Source organism: Gambusia affinis, linkage group LG01, assembly GCF_019740435.1.
Source record: "Gambusia affinis linkage group LG01, SWU_Gaff_1.0, whole genome shotgun sequence".
Taxonomy (NCBI): Eukaryota; Metazoa; Chordata; class Actinopteri; order Cyprinodontiformes; family Poeciliidae; genus Gambusia; species Gambusia affinis.
Genome location: NC_057868.1, coordinates 4,983,254 through 5,003,689, shown reverse-complemented (window position 1 = coordinate 5,003,689; position 20,436 = coordinate 4,983,254). Strand labels below are relative to the sequence as shown.

Below are 20,436 nucleotides of genomic sequence, written 5' to 3'. Positions count from 1 at the left end.
ATTTATACTACCAAACTTCACAAAACAGCAATTGAGAGAGATTGGGAGCTTTTGGCTTATAGTTCATGGTAACCAGATAACGTTGTGACTTGGTAATTCTGATCAAAATGGCATACTTTTAAATTGATGGTCAATGCCCAAACCTATTTTTGCACAACAATTCTTTATGGGATGTTTGCTGGCCATTCAAGCTCAGAAATATTCATTAAACCAGATGTTAGTAGATTATGACTGTGTGGACAAGTGCCCAAACTGCCAAAATTGATAAATTCAACACATTTATTTTGAAACAAATAAAGAATCCCACACGAGTTGTAGTAAAATACACGTTTTTTATTAACATGAGTTATTGCATCTGATGAACTGTTTTTGTTTTATTGCTTGTTAAATCTCCACAAGATTTGGATAAAAAGCTATACATTTAGTTTTGCATACATTTCTGTCAAAAACAGGTTTCTCCAAATGAGATTGTAAGAGTAGGTGTAACGTATGTCTGAGGGACAGTCCTGATGTTTAGTGTACAAATAAATATACGGACGTTGGCATGTTGTTCTGTCTCCGTCTTCGTTGTGTACGTGCTTCTGCACAGCCATCTGCAGTATCTTCACTCACTTACTATAATACTCTGGAAGAAATATTAGATAGATATAGTGAGGAAATAGTAAAATGATCCAAAGTTCTCAAGTTCTATGATTTCAGAGGATGTAACATTAAACCATTCGTTGGCTTTCTTTCTCCCTCAGGAGAGAGATGTTCCATGATGTGATTAACGTGTAAAATAGACACATGCTTCAAACTCACCTTAAGACCCAGGCATCTGCTGCTCATTTAAATTACTGATGGAAAAACAATAAAGACATGAGTCAAATGTCTCAAGTCTTTATGGGTCATTTAGTTTCATTTAGTCTCAATTTTATTTGTTTGAGGAACTGTTGTTTTTAGATGTGCAGCTATTAAAGTTGTTTTGTTTTTTTTATTGTCTAAGGACAAAAATAATGAAATTCACTTTTTAAATGTAAAACGAATCTGTGGAACATACTATTACCGTATGTCTTTGAGGTAAATATTAACGTTCTCCTCATTGTTCAGTGGTGCTGTGTTTTAGAACAATACAGGATGTTTCTCTGACTGAAACCTCACGAGATGTTAAGGATCACTTTAGCTAAGAATGTTCTGCTAAAATGAATGTGGATTTCTGGAGGCCAGATCCAGCGGGCGCTTCCCACCGAGGATTATCTGGTTCTGTTTCTGCCCTCTTAGCCTCTTCCTCCTTCTTCTCGCTGCGCTCCACTCAGCCTGTCAGCTCATGGTAATGTGATGAGATGGGCTGTGCGCCAGATCATCTGGAGTCATTTTTAGAAGCTGAGGATCACTGTTCTGACATAACTGATGCCTTCCCACCCGAAGGCACTCCCATCTAAACCTTTGTCCCTCTAAGGCTGCCTCCTGTGTACGGCTACTCCTAATGGATACACATCCTGATACTTTCTAACGTGACTGCAGTACTTCGGGGACAGATTATATTTGGAATCACACACGTTTTCTCTCAGCACTTTGAATTGTCCTTGGCTGAAAGGTGCTATATAAATAAAGTTGCCTTGCCTTGCCTTGCCTCAGCGATCAAATCACAAGAAGAAAGCTGCGAACTTCTAAACACAACCTAATATGCGGTGTGGTGTAAACATTCCCAGCCTCATTCAGTCTTTTGTTGTTCTCCAGTCACGGTGTATCCCTCTTACGAAAATGATTTTCTAGTTTAAAGGCTATTTTTCTTCCAACTTGATTTTTTGCTTTTGAATTTGGAGCATGTTAAAAGTAGAGTGCACTATAAAAATCATCACTACTTTGGATTCATTAGATATTTACCAAGTTTCATGAATAAAAATAGAAAATGGACCATATTGAAGTTAATATTTCATCATGCCTTTTATGTGTTCAATGCATCTTGCTGCAAATCTGTTTTGAACTGATTTTGCTCTTATTAAAAACATTGCAGTTTTTTTTCTTTAAATGTTAGTGACTGCTACTTTGTCATTTTGTAGGTTATCATCCTATAGAGTTTACTGGTTTTGTATCTTGTTGAGTTTCCTTATCAGTCCTGTCTCAAGCTACTTATAAGTTTGTATTTTTATCTGACTAATTAAACTACAAAATGGTCCTGTCGGGGTTAGGTTTGTATTTCAGTTCACTAAAAACACAACATGATATGTGTTGTTTTTTTTGTTTGTTTTTTTAACTTTCGGTTGCTCCTTGCTTTCATAAGACAGAATATTGCACAGTCACTGCATGTTGCAAAATGTGCACTGATATTTGTGAAAACAAAACAAGGACTTCACCAGTAAATTCTCATTAATGAAGATCAACATCATACAATGAAAGGAGAATATGCATGTAGATTATAAAGGTTACCTTAATTTTTTAGATTTAAAGACGTAAAGCTGTAAGTTCATTCAGGTTTAGACATCTTACCAGCAACGCAGCAGAGCATAGTTATGTCAGTATCTTGTAGTTTATTGTAATCGATTGTTTTTAGCAGCCTCCAGCTAATATTAGTTCAAGTTGCATTATGTTGGTCAAGTTAAACAGTGGGAAAACATGTGCAGGTAAGCCCTTCAGAAGTGAATTTAAATATACTTGCATTGCATTCTTAAAGACATTTATCTAAATGATTCTTTTATTTTCAAACATTAAACAATAATGGCCTCTGAAGCACAGAAGAGAGTTTTGCGCGACTCATTCAGGTCGAATGAATTCATTTAGTTTCATTAGTTTTTTCTGTTCTGTTTCAATCATTTGTATATGCTTATTTTTTTTTTATTTATTTATATTTAATCCTTACCTTTTTTTCCTTATTTCCCTTTTTTATTTTTCAGTCTCCGAAAGAAGAACCTCTGTTTGGAGAGAGATGTTTAGAGTTTTTTTTCAACAACACAAGTCTGGAAAAATGTGAATGTATTAGTTTGCAACACATACGTTTGACCTCCAGTTTGCAGGAGACCATGGCTTCTCCCTGGGCGTTCTTGGCTCTGCAGGTGTACACGCCACCATCAAAGCTGCAGGCCTTGCGGATCTCCAGGGAGCAGATGCCCTGGTTGGAAATCTGACGAAACTTGGGGTCGTTTCCAATGATCATTTGGTTTTTCATCCACTCGATCTTGGGCTTCAAAATAAACGGAAGACATTAAGAATGTCATTCATTTCTCTGTCACTGCATTCAGACTGGTTATATTTAAGTTAACCAGTCTGAGGCCGATGAGCTGTGTCTCTTTTTAGTTATTTGAGGATCTGTGCTTTTTTTGTCCAAGCTTCTTTATTATAATAATGTTGGGGACCTGCACTGATGTTATGATGAAAAATCTGCTTGACATCTTGTACAGACTATTTCTACCAATGTGAGGTATAAGGTAAAATCTTTAAATTTTAAATTAAGCTGTAGAAGTTCATTCTTTTCATCAAGAAGAGTGTGACCCTGGAGGGAACTTCCCAAACTTTTGTGCATCACAAAATAGCTTTTCTGTGTTTATTGTTTGTGCCTGTCTCTTTTAGCTTAGTGTTTACATACCAAGTATTATTCCACAACTTCTGTGAAACAAAGAGTAGATAGTTTTCCAAATGCATGATAGTTTTCTTAAATTTTACAATTATACACTGACTTCTGTCAGTCTATTACATAAAATCCTAATAAAATACATTGAAGTTTGTGGTTGGAAAGTGAGAAAATGCTTATGAAAAAAGGTTAGAAGAGCATTAATAATTCTGCAATGCACAGTGCATGCAGTTATTGTTCTCTACTGCTTGGTCATCAGTTCAAGCAGACCAGTGTATAACTGCTACTCATTGTAATTCTAAATTTGTTGCTATGTGGCTACAACAGAAAGACGGATCAAAGTGCTATTTGTGCCTACGTACAATCTCAAACAACTCCAAGCATGTATGTCGACTTAATCTCATTTAAATAGCAGAGATAACTGGTTACCCAAAGACACCTGTCTCTCCCACCTCCATGAGAGCAGATGCACAGTAACTGTCATTAACACTGATAAGGGAAGTACGCTACAGTCTGAACGGGAGGTAAAAATAGGACCTCCAGGGGAAAAAAGCAGAACATCTATGTAGACATAACATCTTATCACTGATTTCTCTTTGTGTTCCTCTTAGGGCCACTAATGTAACCCCTTCCTCCATATGTGAAAACTCTATCAGAGACAGCAGAACATCTTATCAGTATACTGGAGACACTTCTCTGCTGTACCTTCTCAAACGGCGCTCAACAGGCTGCAGGATCCACGGCAAGAAAATAAAAGTAGCCACACAAAGCAAAGGTTAAATATAAAAACTCCACTTACAGTTCATATGATTTGCAACGCTGATAACTAAAGAACTTCAAAGTCAAATTTCCACAGGAGAGTGGACATGATCCGGTTACCTTCTGTTGCACTCTAAAGACAGTAAAATAAACCTCCACGGGAGTATATTATAACACATTTTGATGCAATTGCTGACGTACAACAATGCTTAAATGGAACGGGGCAGTTTCTTTCCATGTAGAGCATCGTTTGATTGATTATTCTTTGAAGACGGAGCAAACATTTAGCCAGGATTTTACTAAATCTGTGAATGAAGGCGAGCTCTCATCCATGAACCTCTTACTCATGAGTGCACATGACTGACCTTGGGGCATCCTCGAACAGAACACAGCAGCTTGGTAGTGTATCCCACAGTGGTTGCACGGTTGATGAGGGGCGTGGTAAACTTTGGTGCCTCACTGAAGTCATGTTCCTGGTACTCAGGAGGTTTATAGACAATGCCTAAGTTACACACACAACCATCATTGCATCTTTATATAGCATAGGCAAAGGATACTTTAGTGCATTGTGTAAAATTAGTGGGTTAAATATCAATTTCAAGCAACAATACATAAGAAACAGAGCACCAATTTAAATGGAAAACAACTTTATGGGTCACAAATAGATTCTGGCTAGTATTTAGTAATATTAGAGCATATGCTGCAAGGTTATTTTATTAACATTTAATAACAACAAAAAAACTCCAAACAGGGAAAAAATTTTTAGACTGAAATCTAATTTCTTTCTCCTTACAAAACAAAGTAGTGACTGTATTAAACCAAATGGTACAGTGCAATAAGTTGATATCCTGTATGCTTTCCAACAACAGAGAAGAGCACCAATGAACACTACCTACATCCATCATACAGCCTGGTATTGACAAACTCATAAAGTTTCTTGACAGGATCAGGTGTAAAACACATCCCTGCACATGCACACGCAGCTCTGTCAAAGGTCTTTATGGTTTTTCAGGCTCTAAAAATGAATCTCAGTTTTACTTGAACACCGCCCAAGAGAAGCACCCACTTAGATTTTAAAAGAGTGCCAAGGTCATTTTCACTCCTCAAGTACTCACTTTAGACTCTGGATGACTGACTGCTGTTCATTAATAAAGCTGTAAGTGCTGCGTGCCTGCCTGTAAAGCTATACCCACATAAAAACGCTTAGATGGAGTCAAGAAAGTAATAAATGCATCTATAACGTTACCCGTTTTCTGGATTGTTGCTGCGGTCTTGGTAACGGCACCGTTCTCACTCCTCCCCACTTGGTTCTCGGAAAACACCCTGAACAGGTAGGAGTTACCCATGACGAGGTCTGAGACAGTGGCTGTTAATCTATGGTAGTGCTCCAGCACCGTGAACCATTCCTGTCAGTGGACACATGGCAGGTTGTTTACTTCAGAGTGGTGTCCATGTAAAATAAGACTCACCTTTGCTGTTTTTCTACTTGTTAATTTTTCTTTTTAAATATGGTGCTACTGAAGTCGTACCCCGGTCTTCTTGTCGGCTTTTTGGAGAGTGTATCCAGTGATGTCTGAGTTGCCGTTGTCCTTTGGAGGAGTCCATTCCAGGGCAGCATTGAAGCCCCACGCGTCTACTAGCTTAACACTAGCAGGTGGACCGGGGAGGTCTGAGGACGGAAATGAGGGTCAGTAAAACATGGATGGGGCACACCGCAGCCAAGTAGTTTATAAGGCGGTTTAACAAGCAACGGCTCAAAGGTCAAGTGTGTCTTTTACATGTGTTTTTTTATTTAACAGCAGCAGCCGGAAGCAGACTGTACATGCAAGTCAAAGAGGCAGATTAACGTGGTCATCTACAGTCTTTACTGTGAATGGTCGCTGGGAAAGTCAAAGCAAAACATGGAGCATAAGACTGACCTACAATCTGAAGGGTGATGGTTGTTTTGTCTTCAAGGCTTTCCACTTTCAGTGTCATCTCGTAAACTCCAGAGTCCTCCCTCTGAGCACTGCGGATGAACATGATGCTGTCCCTGTTGGTGTTCCTGATGTTGACCCTCTTGGTGTCCAAAGGCTGTCCATCCTTCAGCCATGACACTGCAGGTTTGGGCTTCCCCTGACGGATCGGAAAAGGAAGGAGGAAAAACAAAATGCAGCTTCAGTTTTTCTCGCTCTCTTTTATGCCCTAGTATGATCTATTAGCTTTGGTATGAATTGCTAGCTTACAACAAACGGGATGACCAGGTTGATCTGCTGTCCAACTTTCCCTACATAGCGGGATCTGAGCAAACGAGGCAAGCGGATCTTGGGTCTGTCTGAAAAATTGAGACAACTATGTTTTTTTTCCGGTTATCCATTTACTTATACTGCTACAAACTACTCAAATATTATGCACTGTCTTGAATTACTGGTATTCTTTGTGAAAGCTGGAATGTGTTTAGTGTCTCCTCTTCAGGTCTGTGGGGGCCACGTCGCCTCAAAACGGCACGTCAACGAGACATAAATAGACCAGACATAGTGAGACAAAGCTCACACTGGAGAATAACTGAGTGTGCTACTCTCAGGTTTTGATGTTAAAATGAATATTTACAAAAATGAAAAACAAAACACTTTCAAACATAGTGAAAAAACATAGTATTGCTTAAGTTTCTTTCTTTCTTTTTTGTTTATGTTTTGGGAGAGTCTATTGCTGTGAGAATTTTTCCCAGTTTTATTTGATATGTTGTGAAATATGCAAACACAAATAAAACACTTCATACAAAGTCGGTCCCAATTTACCATCTATCCAAATCCTATAAAATCTGGATTGTTTTTTTTTATTTTCATAAACGATTATACCATTTTTTATGGTAAATTGAAATAGAAAATAGGGTGAAATTGTAAGCTTTTTTTCTGTTTTAGGAAAAAGAATTAAAATTTCCACACTCAGAATGAAGTCACATATAACATTTCCGAGTGATATAGTTTCTGAATGGCTAATCAAAACTACTGTATCTGGGCAAGGAGATGCAAAAGAGGAAGACCTTTCATCCAGCAGAGCCCAAAATAGCTTTGGTGAGAAGAAAACCTTGGCTGAACCCTCAGACACATCTCCTCTGCACTATGTGCAAAGACAAGAAGACGTCATAATGTTTAACTCCTCAGAGAGGTCAAATGTCGCAGCTAAATAGAGGTAAAACATGCGCAGTTGCACTTTTATTTGGATACGGTGACAGGGATGAAATGACATCATGGGTGGGAATTTGTCTAACATCTACGCAGCTACCACGCTGGTTAATTTGTTCAGGTTGGGTGGCAAGGATCAGGAAGAGCATCCTTCACATGATTCTGCACAAGTAGCAAATACCTCAAAAGCCTGATGGGTTTAGATGACACATGAAACCCTGCACTATTTCCACAGATCAACCCAAATGTCCTTTCTCACACCTCATCAGTCCTTCCTCGCACCTCCCCATGTTCTCTGTTGGCGACCCCGCACGTCTCATCACTCTTTATCCTCACATTTGTCACCATATCAAGCTGGGATTTGGCGACGGAAGCCATCATTTCTCAGGAAGCTCAGGTCTGCCCCCAGATGCAGCTCAAACACTGAGCCCTGCTAATTTCCAAACCTGGCAACAATGCCCAGAAGCGCTGCGAAGCATTGCAGCATCCACCGACCGCCGGGTTGGACTGCAAACAATGCGTAATCTGTCTTTGTCTGGGGATAAAGTGTCTATGTTGGAAGAGGCTTTCTGCAAATGCAGGACAGTCTGCTTTCATCGGCCGGTGCGCTTCAATGCGTGTCTAACACAGAGCTGAAATTAACACTGACAAGCCACCCAGAATCCATCAATTAGGCTCATGTTTCGCTTCCCTCCACTGGCCAACGCTTTTGTTTTGATGACCGTATGTGTCCCTCAGAGGTTTCTCTGGATTCCCGGTGGTTTGAACCACAACCAGGAAATACGCTCGGGGACAGAAAGCTCCGTCTCTGAAAGTGGATAAGTTAGGCAGGTCAACACATTTTGACAGCCTCTCAAAATGCCACAGTGGAGTCTGCGGTCTCAAATGACACTTGTCAATCTTAACAATGCGTTGTGCGCTTTCAAACATGACAGTGGAAAATTGAAATATTCCTTAGGTTTTACATTCCTTGCATGTTTTGGGAGAGTCTGTTGCTGTGAGTCTATTGTTGACAGTCTATTTTGAGCAATAGACTCACAATAGACATATCAATTATTAGTCATATACAATGTATAAAAAGAGAGAGAAAGGAAGACATTTTAACATTGTACAACAGTTAAAAAAACTTTTCTAAAGGACATTTTTTACCTACAGTGAACAGCTTGGAGAGTTCTGAAATACAATACACGTCCTGATCTTTATCACCGTACCACACTGTGAAATGGAAAGAACTCAGAAAAGATTAGCACTTCTGCTGGTTCAGAGTCGCATTTCTTACAATGTAAGCACTTTTTTAAAAATACGCACGTTTCCTTCCAGTTCTGATGTAGATTTTAGGAAATGCTTGAAATGGCTTCACACACACAGGTTGATTAATTGGAGATTTTAGTCAGAGATCTAGTCAAATCCTATTTCAATAAAATCTTTCACTTGTGCAAAATATTACCTTCTCAATTTATCTTAACATCCTGAAAAACAATTTAGCTATTTTGCAGACAACCACACATTGCCAGAAAGACGGACAACTCAACTGTTACATAGGCTGAATCAATTTACTTTGCATGAATGATGTCATTAGGTCAAACTGAGATATAAGGACAGCTAGCGCAGCAGTCCCATAAATAAATCGGCTGTGAATCTGCACTGACGAGGCTGTGTTGGTGAAAGGCACGGCAGCCAAAAGGCTCATTACCCAAATGTTTGCCTTTGCCTGACTGAGACTGACTATAAATCATCCTTGAGACTGATAGTCTCAACCATTTAACGCTCACTTGTCACTTTCAATAGGGATGATGTTTACATCCACATCCATTTGTGTTAATTTTGTATACATCTGGATTTTTTTAAATTTATTTTCTTTTTACACATCAAGGCATAGGACACTTTTTTAAAAAAATCCAAATGAATTGCTTTTTTTAAACCAGCTTTCTTTCCCCCGCCATGTTCATTCTTTAGGATATGATGATCACAGCTTGCTGTTGCTGATTAAATTAATTTTAAAAAGTGTCGTTATCAATAAAAACTGCAGTTACTTTCGGAGACATTAAAGTGACAGTTTGATCCACCACCAATGAAAGCTCTTGTCAGCGCCCGTAGGATTTACGTCTTTACATCTGTGCAACCCATCAGACGCTGGCACTTCATACCACCTCTCTGTTTGCAACAGGAGTATTTTAAGGATAGGTCATATGTTACAACTATCGGAGGAAATTCAACAGATAAGTCATAAATGACTTCAACACCAAGGAAATTCTTAAGAAAGTGGCTGTGTGCAAAAATATTTTGTAATGACACAATTGTTTCCAGGAAACAATTGTGTCATTGTTTCCTGGAAACAATATATATATATATATATATATATATATATATATATATATATATATATATATATATATATATATATATATATATATATATATATATATATATATATATATATATATATATAAATATATATAAATATTTATTTATTTATTTATTTATTTATTTATTTATTTTTTTAAAGAAATTGCAAAATTGACCTAGCGTTTTTTTCTCTCAACTTATGTGAAGCTGCAAAGACTCAAATTAAAAAAAAAAGTTCTTTCACCATAAATTGTCTAACCCTAACAGTAACTCACCGCCAATCTCCCGGACAGGCACCGGCTCTGGAAGCAACCCAGGTTCACTGCGGCCACCTGAGTTTACAGCCACTACGCGGACATGCAGCAGGTCTCCGGTTGCCAGGCTTCTGATACAGTAGCGCTCAGCCACGATCAGCTCCCCATTAGCTACAATCCAGTCTGTTGCTACAGAGGAAGATATTTTGTGTCAGAATGGGCTGATTTTCCACTTTTAGGTCTATGTGATGATGTCTGAATCAAAAAAATCAGTTTGAAATATAGCCTCGAAAATCAGGTTCTCCTTCTGAAAATGTATTGGACACTTCTATTAGTTTATCACCTGTTGACACAATTCTGCAAACAACCTGTCCAAGAGAGGGTACAGTAAGCACCAACACCATGAAACCTTAAACGGCATGCTGTCATCCGAGCTAACGAGCACTTCTAAAAGCAGTGTCAAAGGATACAGTGAACGACAGCCGGCCGTATTCGGTATGGGCCCGGCAACAAATCTATCTGCCTCCTGACACTCTGTGGACAGGTGCAGCCTCACACACAAACACGCACGCACTCTTTATACACTTACTTCCATCCTTGCGGTACTCGACAGTGTATCCACTCAAGCCGGAGCCACCGACATTCTCTGGTGTTTTCCACTTGATAGTGAGGCTGGTGTCGTTCACATCGTCTACAGCCACATCCAGAGGAGCGCTGCTGGGGACTATACGGCACAAGTGGATTAGAAAAATAAAAACACAAGCATTAGGGAGGATTTTTTCAGTTTTCACAACATGCTTACATGGCCAATGTTATTTTCTTACAGCGTGTCCTTTCAAATATCTCATTTGTTTGAAACCTTAGAGCTTAATTGCTAAAACATTTTATTTAGCCACAAACAAGCAAACAAATTGCAACTGGGAGACAAAGATGAAGCCATTGAGTACAATAAATGTGTTGTTTACAAGGAAGCTAAATGTGTACAAAAAATGTCACATTTTATTTTATATAACATTTTAACTAAAGATAACTAGCCTTATTTGACAAAGCTAGTTAGCACTTGGCACAATGCTAACTAGCAAGTGTGGTTCTGCTGTCACCTGCCAAACAGGCTCGTCCATTGGATTGGTAAACAGAAAAAGATGTTTAATAATTTCAAACAACACGTCTCTGCTGTACAATAATCTATTGGGGTTGTGCTATATAGCTCTGCATGGTGCTTGCATTGCCTTTGGTGATGGAATGAATGATGCTGCTGTCATGAAGTCTTGAGCTAAGAACATGAAGTTTGGTTGTCTGTAGTAACATTGAATAATCTTGGCAGCCTTTGCATCATGGACCTGAGAGGTTGACTGGGTTGCTGTCATTCCCATTTGTTTCCACCTTGTTATAATGTCACAGTTGATGATGGTGGGATATTTTACTAGCCAATAAATCAGATGACTGAACTTGTTGCCCAGGAACCCAGCACTTAAGGACTGCAGTCATTAAGTGGTAGGTTCCTAGGTTTGTGTTGATTAGTCGGATTCATTATGTTGGTGCTACTCTGGATTTCGGTGAGCTCCCGAGAGCAACCCTGTCTTTCACAAATGTTTGTAAAAGTAATCTACTTGCCTTTACATACCTATGATCACGAAAATGATTGACCCAGCTGAAATGAATAAACAGGAATGTTACGCAGTACTTTTGGCAATAAAGTGTCGTGACTGAATTGAGTTTAATTTAATTTAATTGAATGTACCAAAGAGCTTTAGAGGTAAAATATAACGATATATTTGTAAGATCACACCACATTTGACAAAGAATAACCTAAAAAAAAAAAAAAAAATAAGGAGCAAAGTCTCTAACAATAAAATTTTATATTGCTTCTTTGTTGAATTCTCCGTTATATATAGACATCAAGCCTTTGATTGATTTTTTTCCCCATACCTGACCATGCAGTCCACTAAAAATATTCAACAGCTGGACTATCAATGAGAAGTACACACACAAACACACACAAAAATAGTAATACAACTTGTTACACAGCAAGTTGTCAGGTATTGTCAGGTTACCTGCGGGGGGAGGAGGTGTTGGGGCTTTAGGGGTTTCCTCAACTGCAACAGCTTCTGCTGGAGCAGCTGGAATTTAACAAGCCAAAGGTTTACCAACAACCTCTACTCCACATAGTGAGATCTTAACCTGCTTTCTAAATCTTCTAGATGTCAAACTTCTATACTTAATGCAGCACAAATCACATAACCATTTGCATCATTATTTCTTGCACAAAGCATATTTTGCATATGAAGGTGGTTATATTTTATGTTTACCATCTGTTGGAGCATCTGCAGCAGGTAGCACAGCACTGTCTTCAGCAATGGGAGCAGCAGCTATAGCATTCAAATCCCATTCAGGAAAGCCAGTTAGTGACATTTATTCCATGTTTTAATCTTTTAAAAATTTCCTGGTCATTTGTCCAACACTGGAGCTATTGAAGCAAAGCAGCAGCGAGAGCATTGGAGAAATGGTTGAATCTATAAAAGCACAGTAAATTTTTAATAGAAAAGACATTTTGTTAATTTTTTCCTCTAAAAGATGAATAGGGGGGATTTTGGATTTTGCACAACAATGAAATATGATACTATAAAATGTTACAAATATAACACGCATCATTCATTCATTCATTCTGCATTATAGTTTATGTGTGAACTTTTCGTTCCCCATCAGTCTGATGCTTAATGAGATTAGCAACCAAATTCTGCATAAGCCGTTCTACTAAACCCACCAATGATAAGAATAACCGCTGAGGTTTGGTGATGAAAATTGTGGCAGAACAAGAAAAAGACGAATGAATTTTACTTTGTGGAACCCCCCAAAATGTTGACCGAAACCACTCGCATTTTGTGTTGCAACCTTCAAATCTATGTTCAGATTAATAATCAGATCCTTTGACATCTTAGAAGCTGCAGAATACAGTTGAACAAAAATTCAATATTACTTTCAAATAAGCTACACAAATACGGCTTTCCCTTCCCTCCAGTTGCAGGATTTTTATTTATTTGTTTCTGTTTTACCTGGAGCAGCTCCCTCAGCTGCAGGACTGTCGTCGGCCGGGGCAGCTGCAGCAGGCGTTGGCTCGGCCGGAGCCTCAGCAGGTGGGGCGGGTTCAGGTTCTGCAGCAGGCTCAGGTGCTTTCTCTGCAGCCTTTTTGGCTGGAGGCTTTTTCATAGGTGCGGGTTTACTTGGCATTGCTGAAACACTGATAGAGTCTGTATGAGGGTGGAACGGAGTCCTCAGTGAAATTTATATATACTTAGAGTACTGGGGGGGCGGCAGTATGAGGGAAGGGAGTAACTCCACCCATCTCCTCACCAACCTCCTCTACACAGCCTCATCTTTATCTCTGCAGGTTTCCTTCCAGGCAACTTTTATAGTCTCTTGTCTATTAAGGTTACAGCATAAAACCAAGAAAATAAATTTTCACTCAAGTTCAAATACAATTCCTTATACATCCACATATATACTCATTTTTGAGTCTAGGTTTTTAATTTAAGTTTGAAAGTTCCTTTTTATGTTATTTAAAGGAGCAATATTATGTAAAATCAACTATTGTGAGATTTATATCACTTTATTCCTGCATGAAAAAACATACCTGGGTTTTGAGTCTTTCATTCATGTTTGAGAAATTCCTTGAACCTCTGGTGGCAGCCATTGGGGCGCCTAAACACTTGCTCTCACAAAGCGCCACCTACGCAGTTCATCCTTGCAGCTCACAGAGAACCCCTCCCCTATGCCTTCTCCACTCAGTTCCTTCAAACTAGTGGCAGCAGCAATTAACAAATACATGGTGGACGTCTGCAAGGCCCATCATATGAACTACTTCCCAGTCTAATACTTCCACGGCTCTTTGTGAACAGCATAATGGACTGGTTTTAAAATTTAGAACGTGTTGAATTGAATATTATTTAGGGTGAACTTAATTTTTTTCCCCTGATTTAGTTTTTCTCATAGACTTACGCTGCTTTACAGTTGCTTTGTTTTGTTCGGTTACTTTATTTTGAGGCTGTCAACATAACTGTGTGTGTTTGGTTTATTATTTTTCTCCCTGAAAGTTTTTGAATCCTACACATGCAACGAATCAAGTGAAAACCTGGCCTAGCATCTTATTCTAAAAAACAAACAAAAAACAACAATAGGAAAAATAAAAAAATAAAATAAAATAACCAGTCACAAATGTGTGACGCCCCCTAGTGGGTAAAAAATGTGCAGCCATCCAACCAACAGTCAGAGGTGTGAAAAATGACATGATTTTATTATGTCCAGTGCTTAAAGATAGACATATGGAATCTGATGTGACTATAGAGACATGACATTTCATGAAGTCCACTTTTAATCCAAGTGCTGCTTCCTGCAGGAGGAAGACAAAAAAAACAAACAAACAAAAAAAACAAAACCAAGATGCTCATTTTCTGCATCAACGGGCAAAGCTCTTCTTTGATCTCTCTTCGCTTCAATGATTGTTGTCGCAGATGCAGTGGCTATGTACAGTGTTCACAACAGTGATGTCATTCATATACAAAAGAGAAAGAAAACTTTACAAATATTCTAAGAAAAGCAAAACAAAAAGACAAACACATTTCTGTTGTTTAAAAATGGCAAAAAAAAAAGAGAGGAAGATTTCCAGTTATCAAAACTCTTTGCTATGATACGATGAAATTGCAGTAGGTCCAATGGATGATAGGAATATTCTCACATCTCACCACTTGCCACAAGTCTCTCAGTCTCTGGGGTCAAACTGTGTCAAATTGCACACAAATAGCCCAGTCGTGATCCACATTCTCATATGCTGATACCTATCATGTTCACTAACAGCTCATCCACTAGATCAATAAGCCACTAAGCACCCAAACATCCAAGTCACCGTTTTAAAGTGACAGGACAGTGATTCAGAGGTCCAGAGTTTCCTCCAAACCGAGGCCTCCTGGTGGTAGCAAGCAGCTTGAGAGCAGCTTTAGGTCGAACTGCATTTCAGGCACAGATAGACTTAGGTGTCACATCTTTACTTTCACACCTTCAAAGGGAAGCAGAGGAACGTTGACCGAATATGGCAGTCTGAGGTACATCAGGGTTGAGGTGGGGTGCACATAGTTCTCCATTACCAGCACTTTCCTTCTCCTCCTCCACCATTCACTTTATCTCATAACAGTCATGATATGAGCAATAAATACTGTCACATACTAATTTCTAACATAATTTGTGCAAAAAAAAGAAGAAAAAATACAAAAAGCTTCAAACTTAATTTTCATAACTTAATGCATGGGTGGAGACTTCTTTTTGAGTTCAGATAAAATCTCATGATATAAAAAAACAAATGAAAAGAGGAAGGAAACTATTTATACTTCTTTTTTTCTTTTTTTCAACAGCTGCTCTCCACTTCCCCTTGCAAGATCATATGCGAACAATAACCCAGAAGTCACAAACACAATGTACCTTGCTGTCACTAGATCTCATTTTGAAATGTGTTGTCTGTTCAGAAAGTAGGTGAGGTGATGGGTGAAGGTGTCTCGAGTACAAAATCCTACAAAATTGGCATTTTTAGCTGTTTTTTTTCTCTCTTTTTTTTCCCCAACACAGCTTTGTGTTTTGAATGTGATCTAAATAGAGAACATACTGCACGCAAGCATAGTCAGAGACGGTAAACTTGATCAACAAGCTGTTATTGTAACCGTGTTTCACTTCTGCAGAAATGAAATCGCCAACTTTAAGCCACTGATTATTTGAAGAGTTATGTAATTAGTCATCCATGCACGTTCCTCTTACATCTCTACAGCTTGGCAAACTGATCAACAGTAAGCGAGAAAATTATTTAAAAAATAAAATAAAATAAGAAAATTGAAATAAAAATACAAGAGAAACATTCAAGGCTATGTTCATAAATGCGTTTTCACGTGTGTTGTAATCTGGTGAGCACCTTTGCAAGGACAAAGTACACCATCAAGGCAGGACCTGGCAGAGGCTGCCATCTGCAGGATTTATCCATGAACTGCACTTTTTTGGCTATACCACCAACCCCTCTTTTGCCACATTCACTGACAAAGCTCTCTCTCAAGTCCCATTTTCACAAGTAGAAAATAAAGTGCATTTTGGCCTTATGTCCAGTGATGGTCCAACTCACGGGGGGAGGGGGGGAAGCCGCTAACACAATCGGCTGAAATGAAGTGCCTGCCTTCAACGAAAACCTGTGAGCACCAGTAGCTGTAAAAAAAATACGGTCGTTTCAACAGAGTTAAAAGGGAACAAATGAGTCTTGATGGTTAGGATTACAGGTAATATTTTGCATCGTAACATTTCCTTTCACCATGCACTTGCAGATAAAACAAAAACCCAACCTGGGACACCGAGGCAAGAGGAAGAACAATGTCTGATCATCACATTTTCTTTCCGACATCGGTTTGTATTCCCGGTCCCTCGGAAGCAGGGCAGAGAAAACCCTTAGTTCATAACCCCACTCTTTACAGTTAGCTTTGAAGCTGCTCACTGAGCACACTATAATATTCACTCTAGAGTCCTTTAAACTCTCCTTTGATCCCCGCTCCCATCGGCTCAGAGCATAGTCTGCAGACTGGGATCCAGGCAGCCTTCTCTCTCTGGAGACTCGATATAGTTGGCAGACTCCTGAAGCTTCAGCAACATGGCCATCTGGGAGGCACAAGGAGGCAGAGGTAGGTGGAGAAAATCAAAGCATCAGTCAACAAGGTTGTTTTCAAAAATGTACTTTTGCACGTGTAAAATTCATCTTGAAATGTATTTGACTAGGACATATGACTTGTTAGTTCCTCGTCTGCATCTCTAAGGAACTTTGCATGGGGGCCTTTCTACATTGACTAACCAGTTTGGTTAAGGGCTTTGTGAAAAGATAATTGTTAAGCACCTTCAATTAATGTGCAAGCTGTGAGAAAGTGTGCAACTCTCCTCAAAATTTCTTCAAGCCACATTGAGCTTTCTACAAAATAACATCAACACATGTAAACACTGTCTATTCTTTAAAGCAACCACAGTAGATGCCATTTTAATTTACTCTGATTATTTTTAAAGAACTTTTTTTTTTTTTTTTGCTTAAGGTTATTTGATAGAAAGGTAAAAAGTTTGATGAAGGGAGAAGATCATCCCAGTTCATACTTTAAAGGCTACGTTGCTAAAATGATTGGGTCATTTGCTTCCGTCATCAACTTCAGTAACATCCCACTGTAATCTAACGGACTTAACTTGTTATCTGTCCTCCTTTGTAGCTATAACAGTTTCAATTCTTATTGCAGTGCATGATTATTGCTGATTTATTGATGTAAAATAATAGGAGTTCTTAGTTTTGATGCATTGAATAAACCAGGAAAAAAAAAAAACACAACAATGCTAGTTTTTCAGTATTTAACCTGCAGATCACCAACCAGATTACAAATTATTCATTCTACGGGCAGATTTATTCGTAACAGTAAAATTTAAATTTTATATTCACTTTACTGGCATGTTTCTTCTGACAGGAAGTAATAGCAAGCTTTGGCTGTGACAATAAAGCATTTATTAGTACTCCTTTTTATGTAATTTTTGACAAGCCATTTTTCATAACAAAACCAGTTTTTTATATATATATATATATATATATTTTTTATTTCGCTTTGACATTGTCATATTTTGTGAGATGCCTATCTTCAAGGTAAGGTTAAACTTATGAATCCAAACCTGCCAGGGTTATGAGTCCTTTGGGCTTACCCGTCTCTAAAATAATAATTAGTAATTATACCAGTAGTAAGGACTGTTAACTCACCAGAGGGTCTGATTCCAGTGTGCTGGGTGGAGGTGTATCTTTGGGGGGCTTCTTCTCCTCACTGGGCAGCCCGATGCTGGGAGGTGGGAGGTGAAAGAGCCTGGCCTGGTCCTGCTGTGCATTTGGCCATGGCAGAGTGCCTCTCACCCACTCCACTGGGTCCTCCCACACTGCTTTCTGACCATGCACCTTGGAGAACAGACAGAGAACAGACTGTTGCAGGAATTGTCTTTTTACACGTCTATACAGCAAGTTTTCCACTTGGGAAGTCAGTGTTTGCTCACCTTGATGCCGTCTTTGGCTCCCTCTTGGAGGTACGGTATGATGGAGTGGTTCCACAGGTCAATGAACCACTGCCTGAACTCTGCTACTGACACTGGGCATGACAGGAAGAAGCAGGGACCTGCAGGAGGCAATACGTCCAGTTAAACCCCTACTTATCCGTCTTAATAAAACCACAAAACTTCCCCAAAACCAGGTCCGGTTTACCCAGCAAACACCATGTCTCACCTATGAGAAAGTCTGAGGTGCTGTGTTTCTCCAAGAAGGCGTGCAGATGGTACCAGAGCTGAGGGATCCAGTCGAGGACACGTAGAAGTGTCTGGCGGTGCGTTGGGTCACGCTCCTCCTCCTGGTGGGTCTCCATGGCTTTACGGTGCAGATACCTCAGCAGGAACCCGTTGGCCGGCTCCACATTATTGGAGAACGTAACCATCCTATTGCAATTTTTAAAACACGCTTATTTCGCAACCCATGCTGTCAGAAATCAAGAGGCGGTATTGTGAATTTCATGTGCTTACCTGAAGCTAAGGTGCAAGCCATGATTAGAGGTCATCCTCACTGGTTGATTGGTTGTTCCAATAATGTAAGGACTAAGACACAATCCAAGATGAGAAGTTTAACTGTTAGCAAACACTCTTTGGTAACATCCTACATCCAATAAGCCGAGCACCTACCATTTGTGATACTTGCACGTCAAGGCTCCGTTGACGAGCTCAGTGATGGCCGCTGAATCACTAATATCGTCTATGATAACAACCAATGGCACCTCTCCTCCACTCTCTCTGTCAATCTGATTTGCCAGATTTGACAGGTACAACTGCAAATCCTGCAAATGTGAGGAAATACGACTTTTCTCAAGTAAGACGATAACAACAAGCTAGCGTGTGTGTGTGTGTGTGTGTGTTTCGGCGAGAGCAGCTGTTAAAAATAGCTCAAAGTTGTGTTTTACCTTCTGTGACTGCCGGTGCATGTTGAAGGTGACAGCAGCACAGCGGCCCAACACACACGACTCATGGTCGCTGTCCGACGTGTCGATCTGGCTGCGCTGCAGGAGGTAGTGGGCCAGATGCTGGGCCAGATATGTCTTCCCTGTCCCGCTGGGTCCAGACAGGACCAGGCGTCTGTGCTTCATTAGCAGACTGATGTAGTGCAGCATCATGGGCTTCGGTATCAGAGTCTCAAACACCAGCGAATCAACACTTTTTTCTCTGAGACCTAGAAAGGAACACTTGGCGTTTTAGAAGATTTTACATTTACCGTGAAACTGATTGAAATGGTGAATGGCAGCAACTATGGATTATTTCAGTAAAATAAAATGAGGATTATTCTGACGCTCATAATAACGTCATAATATTCTGACGATATAATGAGAATGTACAGAATTGGCACATTGGATAGATTTTTTATTTATGCACTTAAGCTTATTTTATACAATACTAAGAAAACATAAAACATACAACTGAATAATTCAACAGCTTTAAAATAAATAAATAAAGTAAACATTTGATTGTATCAGATGCTCTGACAGGATTTCTTTTGATCATCTGTAGCAAAGGATACATCTGAAGCCAAAACAATATAACATCAACATATTAAAAGCTCAGCCCTGTCTGCTTTTTTTTTATTAATACAGGTCAGAACTGATCTATTTATTTGGATTAACCAAATAATAAATAGGTGTGCTCAATGGGATATTTCTTTTCCTTTTTTACCAAATTTTAACCAGGTGAAATTAAAACCACTCCACTGGAGACGTTTTGGGTAGAACAAATTTACAGACAATGATTTTTACTTTATTTAATTTTTTTTTCCAAATAAAATATGTATATATATTTTCCACAGTTTTGGCTTCATTACTGCTGTTACTGAATGTTTTGTTCTTACAGCAATTAGTCAGTACACCAAACAATTAATCAACTACTAAATCAGTTGACGATTATTTTAATAACTGATTCAGCGCAATTAAACCAATCAGTTGTTTTAGCCCTGTAGTGAGTCATTATAATTATTCTCAAATTGTCTTTGTCAATATTTAAAAAAATAAAATAAATGAATAAAATCAACCACAGAATCAACCACTGCTCACCTTTCAAGGTTGCAAAAATTTCAACTGGGCCACTGCCAAGGCATTGATGGGGCAAGACCTGAGGCCTGTCCCCCCCTACTGTCCTCTGCACTCCTTGGTTCAGCTGGTACATGTGCAGAGAGTCGCAGGTCAAACCCAGGCTTCCTGTGGGGTCCACCTGACTCAAGTACTCCTGAACAATAAAAGCAAAGAATGTC

The 20,436-nt window shown here is 39.1% G+C and overlaps 2 protein-coding genes across 15 annotated transcripts in view; both read right to left on the bottom strand.

Annotated features, from left to right (window-relative positions):
- Positions 1 to 312: 312 nt before the first annotated feature.
- On the bottom strand, positions 313 to 13,333 carry mybpha (myosin binding protein Ha). Of its 3 annotated transcripts, XR_006370149.1 has the most exons (14): positions 13,124 to 13,333; positions 12,380 to 12,439; positions 12,125 to 12,190; positions 10,660 to 10,794; positions 10,092 to 10,259; positions 6,532 to 6,620; positions 6,226 to 6,421; positions 5,836 to 5,975; positions 5,553 to 5,712; positions 4,672 to 4,808; positions 2,974 to 3,160; positions 2,840 to 2,891; positions 802 to 836; positions 313 to 625 (listed from the first exon to the last, which is right to left on the bottom strand). XR_006370149.1 is itself a non-coding variant. In XM_044111179.1 (13 exons), exons 1-12 carry the CDS (start codon positions 13,296 to 13,298, stop codon positions 2,863 to 2,865), a joined length of 1,542 nt encoding a protein of 513 aa, XP_043967114.1. In that variant the 5' UTR covers positions 13,299 to 13,333; the 3' UTR covers positions 313 to 625; positions 2,840 to 2,862. The 3 variants fall into 3 exon arrangements, 2 of the variants coding, with proteins under 2 accessions (XP_043967114.1, XP_043967125.1); XM_044111179.1 differs by lacking the exon at positions 802 to 836; XM_044111190.1 differs by lacking the exons at positions 802 to 836; positions 12,125 to 12,190; positions 12,380 to 12,439.
- A 1,007-nt stretch (positions 13,334 to 14,340) lies between these two features.
- Positions 14,341 to 20,436, bottom strand: part of LOC122827880 (neuron navigator 1-like) — an 85,941-nt gene continuing 79,845 nt past the window's right edge. For all 12 annotated transcript variants that reach the window (XM_044110987.1, XM_044110972.1, XM_044111003.1 and 9 more), the window contains 8 exons: positions 20,240 to 20,411; positions 19,103 to 19,368; positions 18,828 to 18,979; positions 18,672 to 18,743; positions 18,382 to 18,587; positions 18,156 to 18,274; positions 17,872 to 18,060; positions 14,341 to 16,748 (listed from right to left, as the gene is read on the bottom strand). In XM_044110987.1, the coding sequence (XP_043966922.1) occupies positions 16,653 to 16,748; positions 17,872 to 18,060; positions 18,156 to 18,274; positions 18,382 to 18,587; positions 18,672 to 18,743; positions 18,828 to 18,979; positions 19,103 to 19,368; positions 20,240 to 20,411 (1,272 nt within the window). In that variant the 3' untranslated portion in view covers positions 14,341 to 16,652. The remainder of the gene's footprint in view (positions 16,749 to 17,871; positions 18,061 to 18,155; positions 18,275 to 18,381; positions 18,588 to 18,671; positions 18,744 to 18,827; positions 18,980 to 19,102; positions 19,369 to 20,239; positions 20,412 to 20,436) is intronic.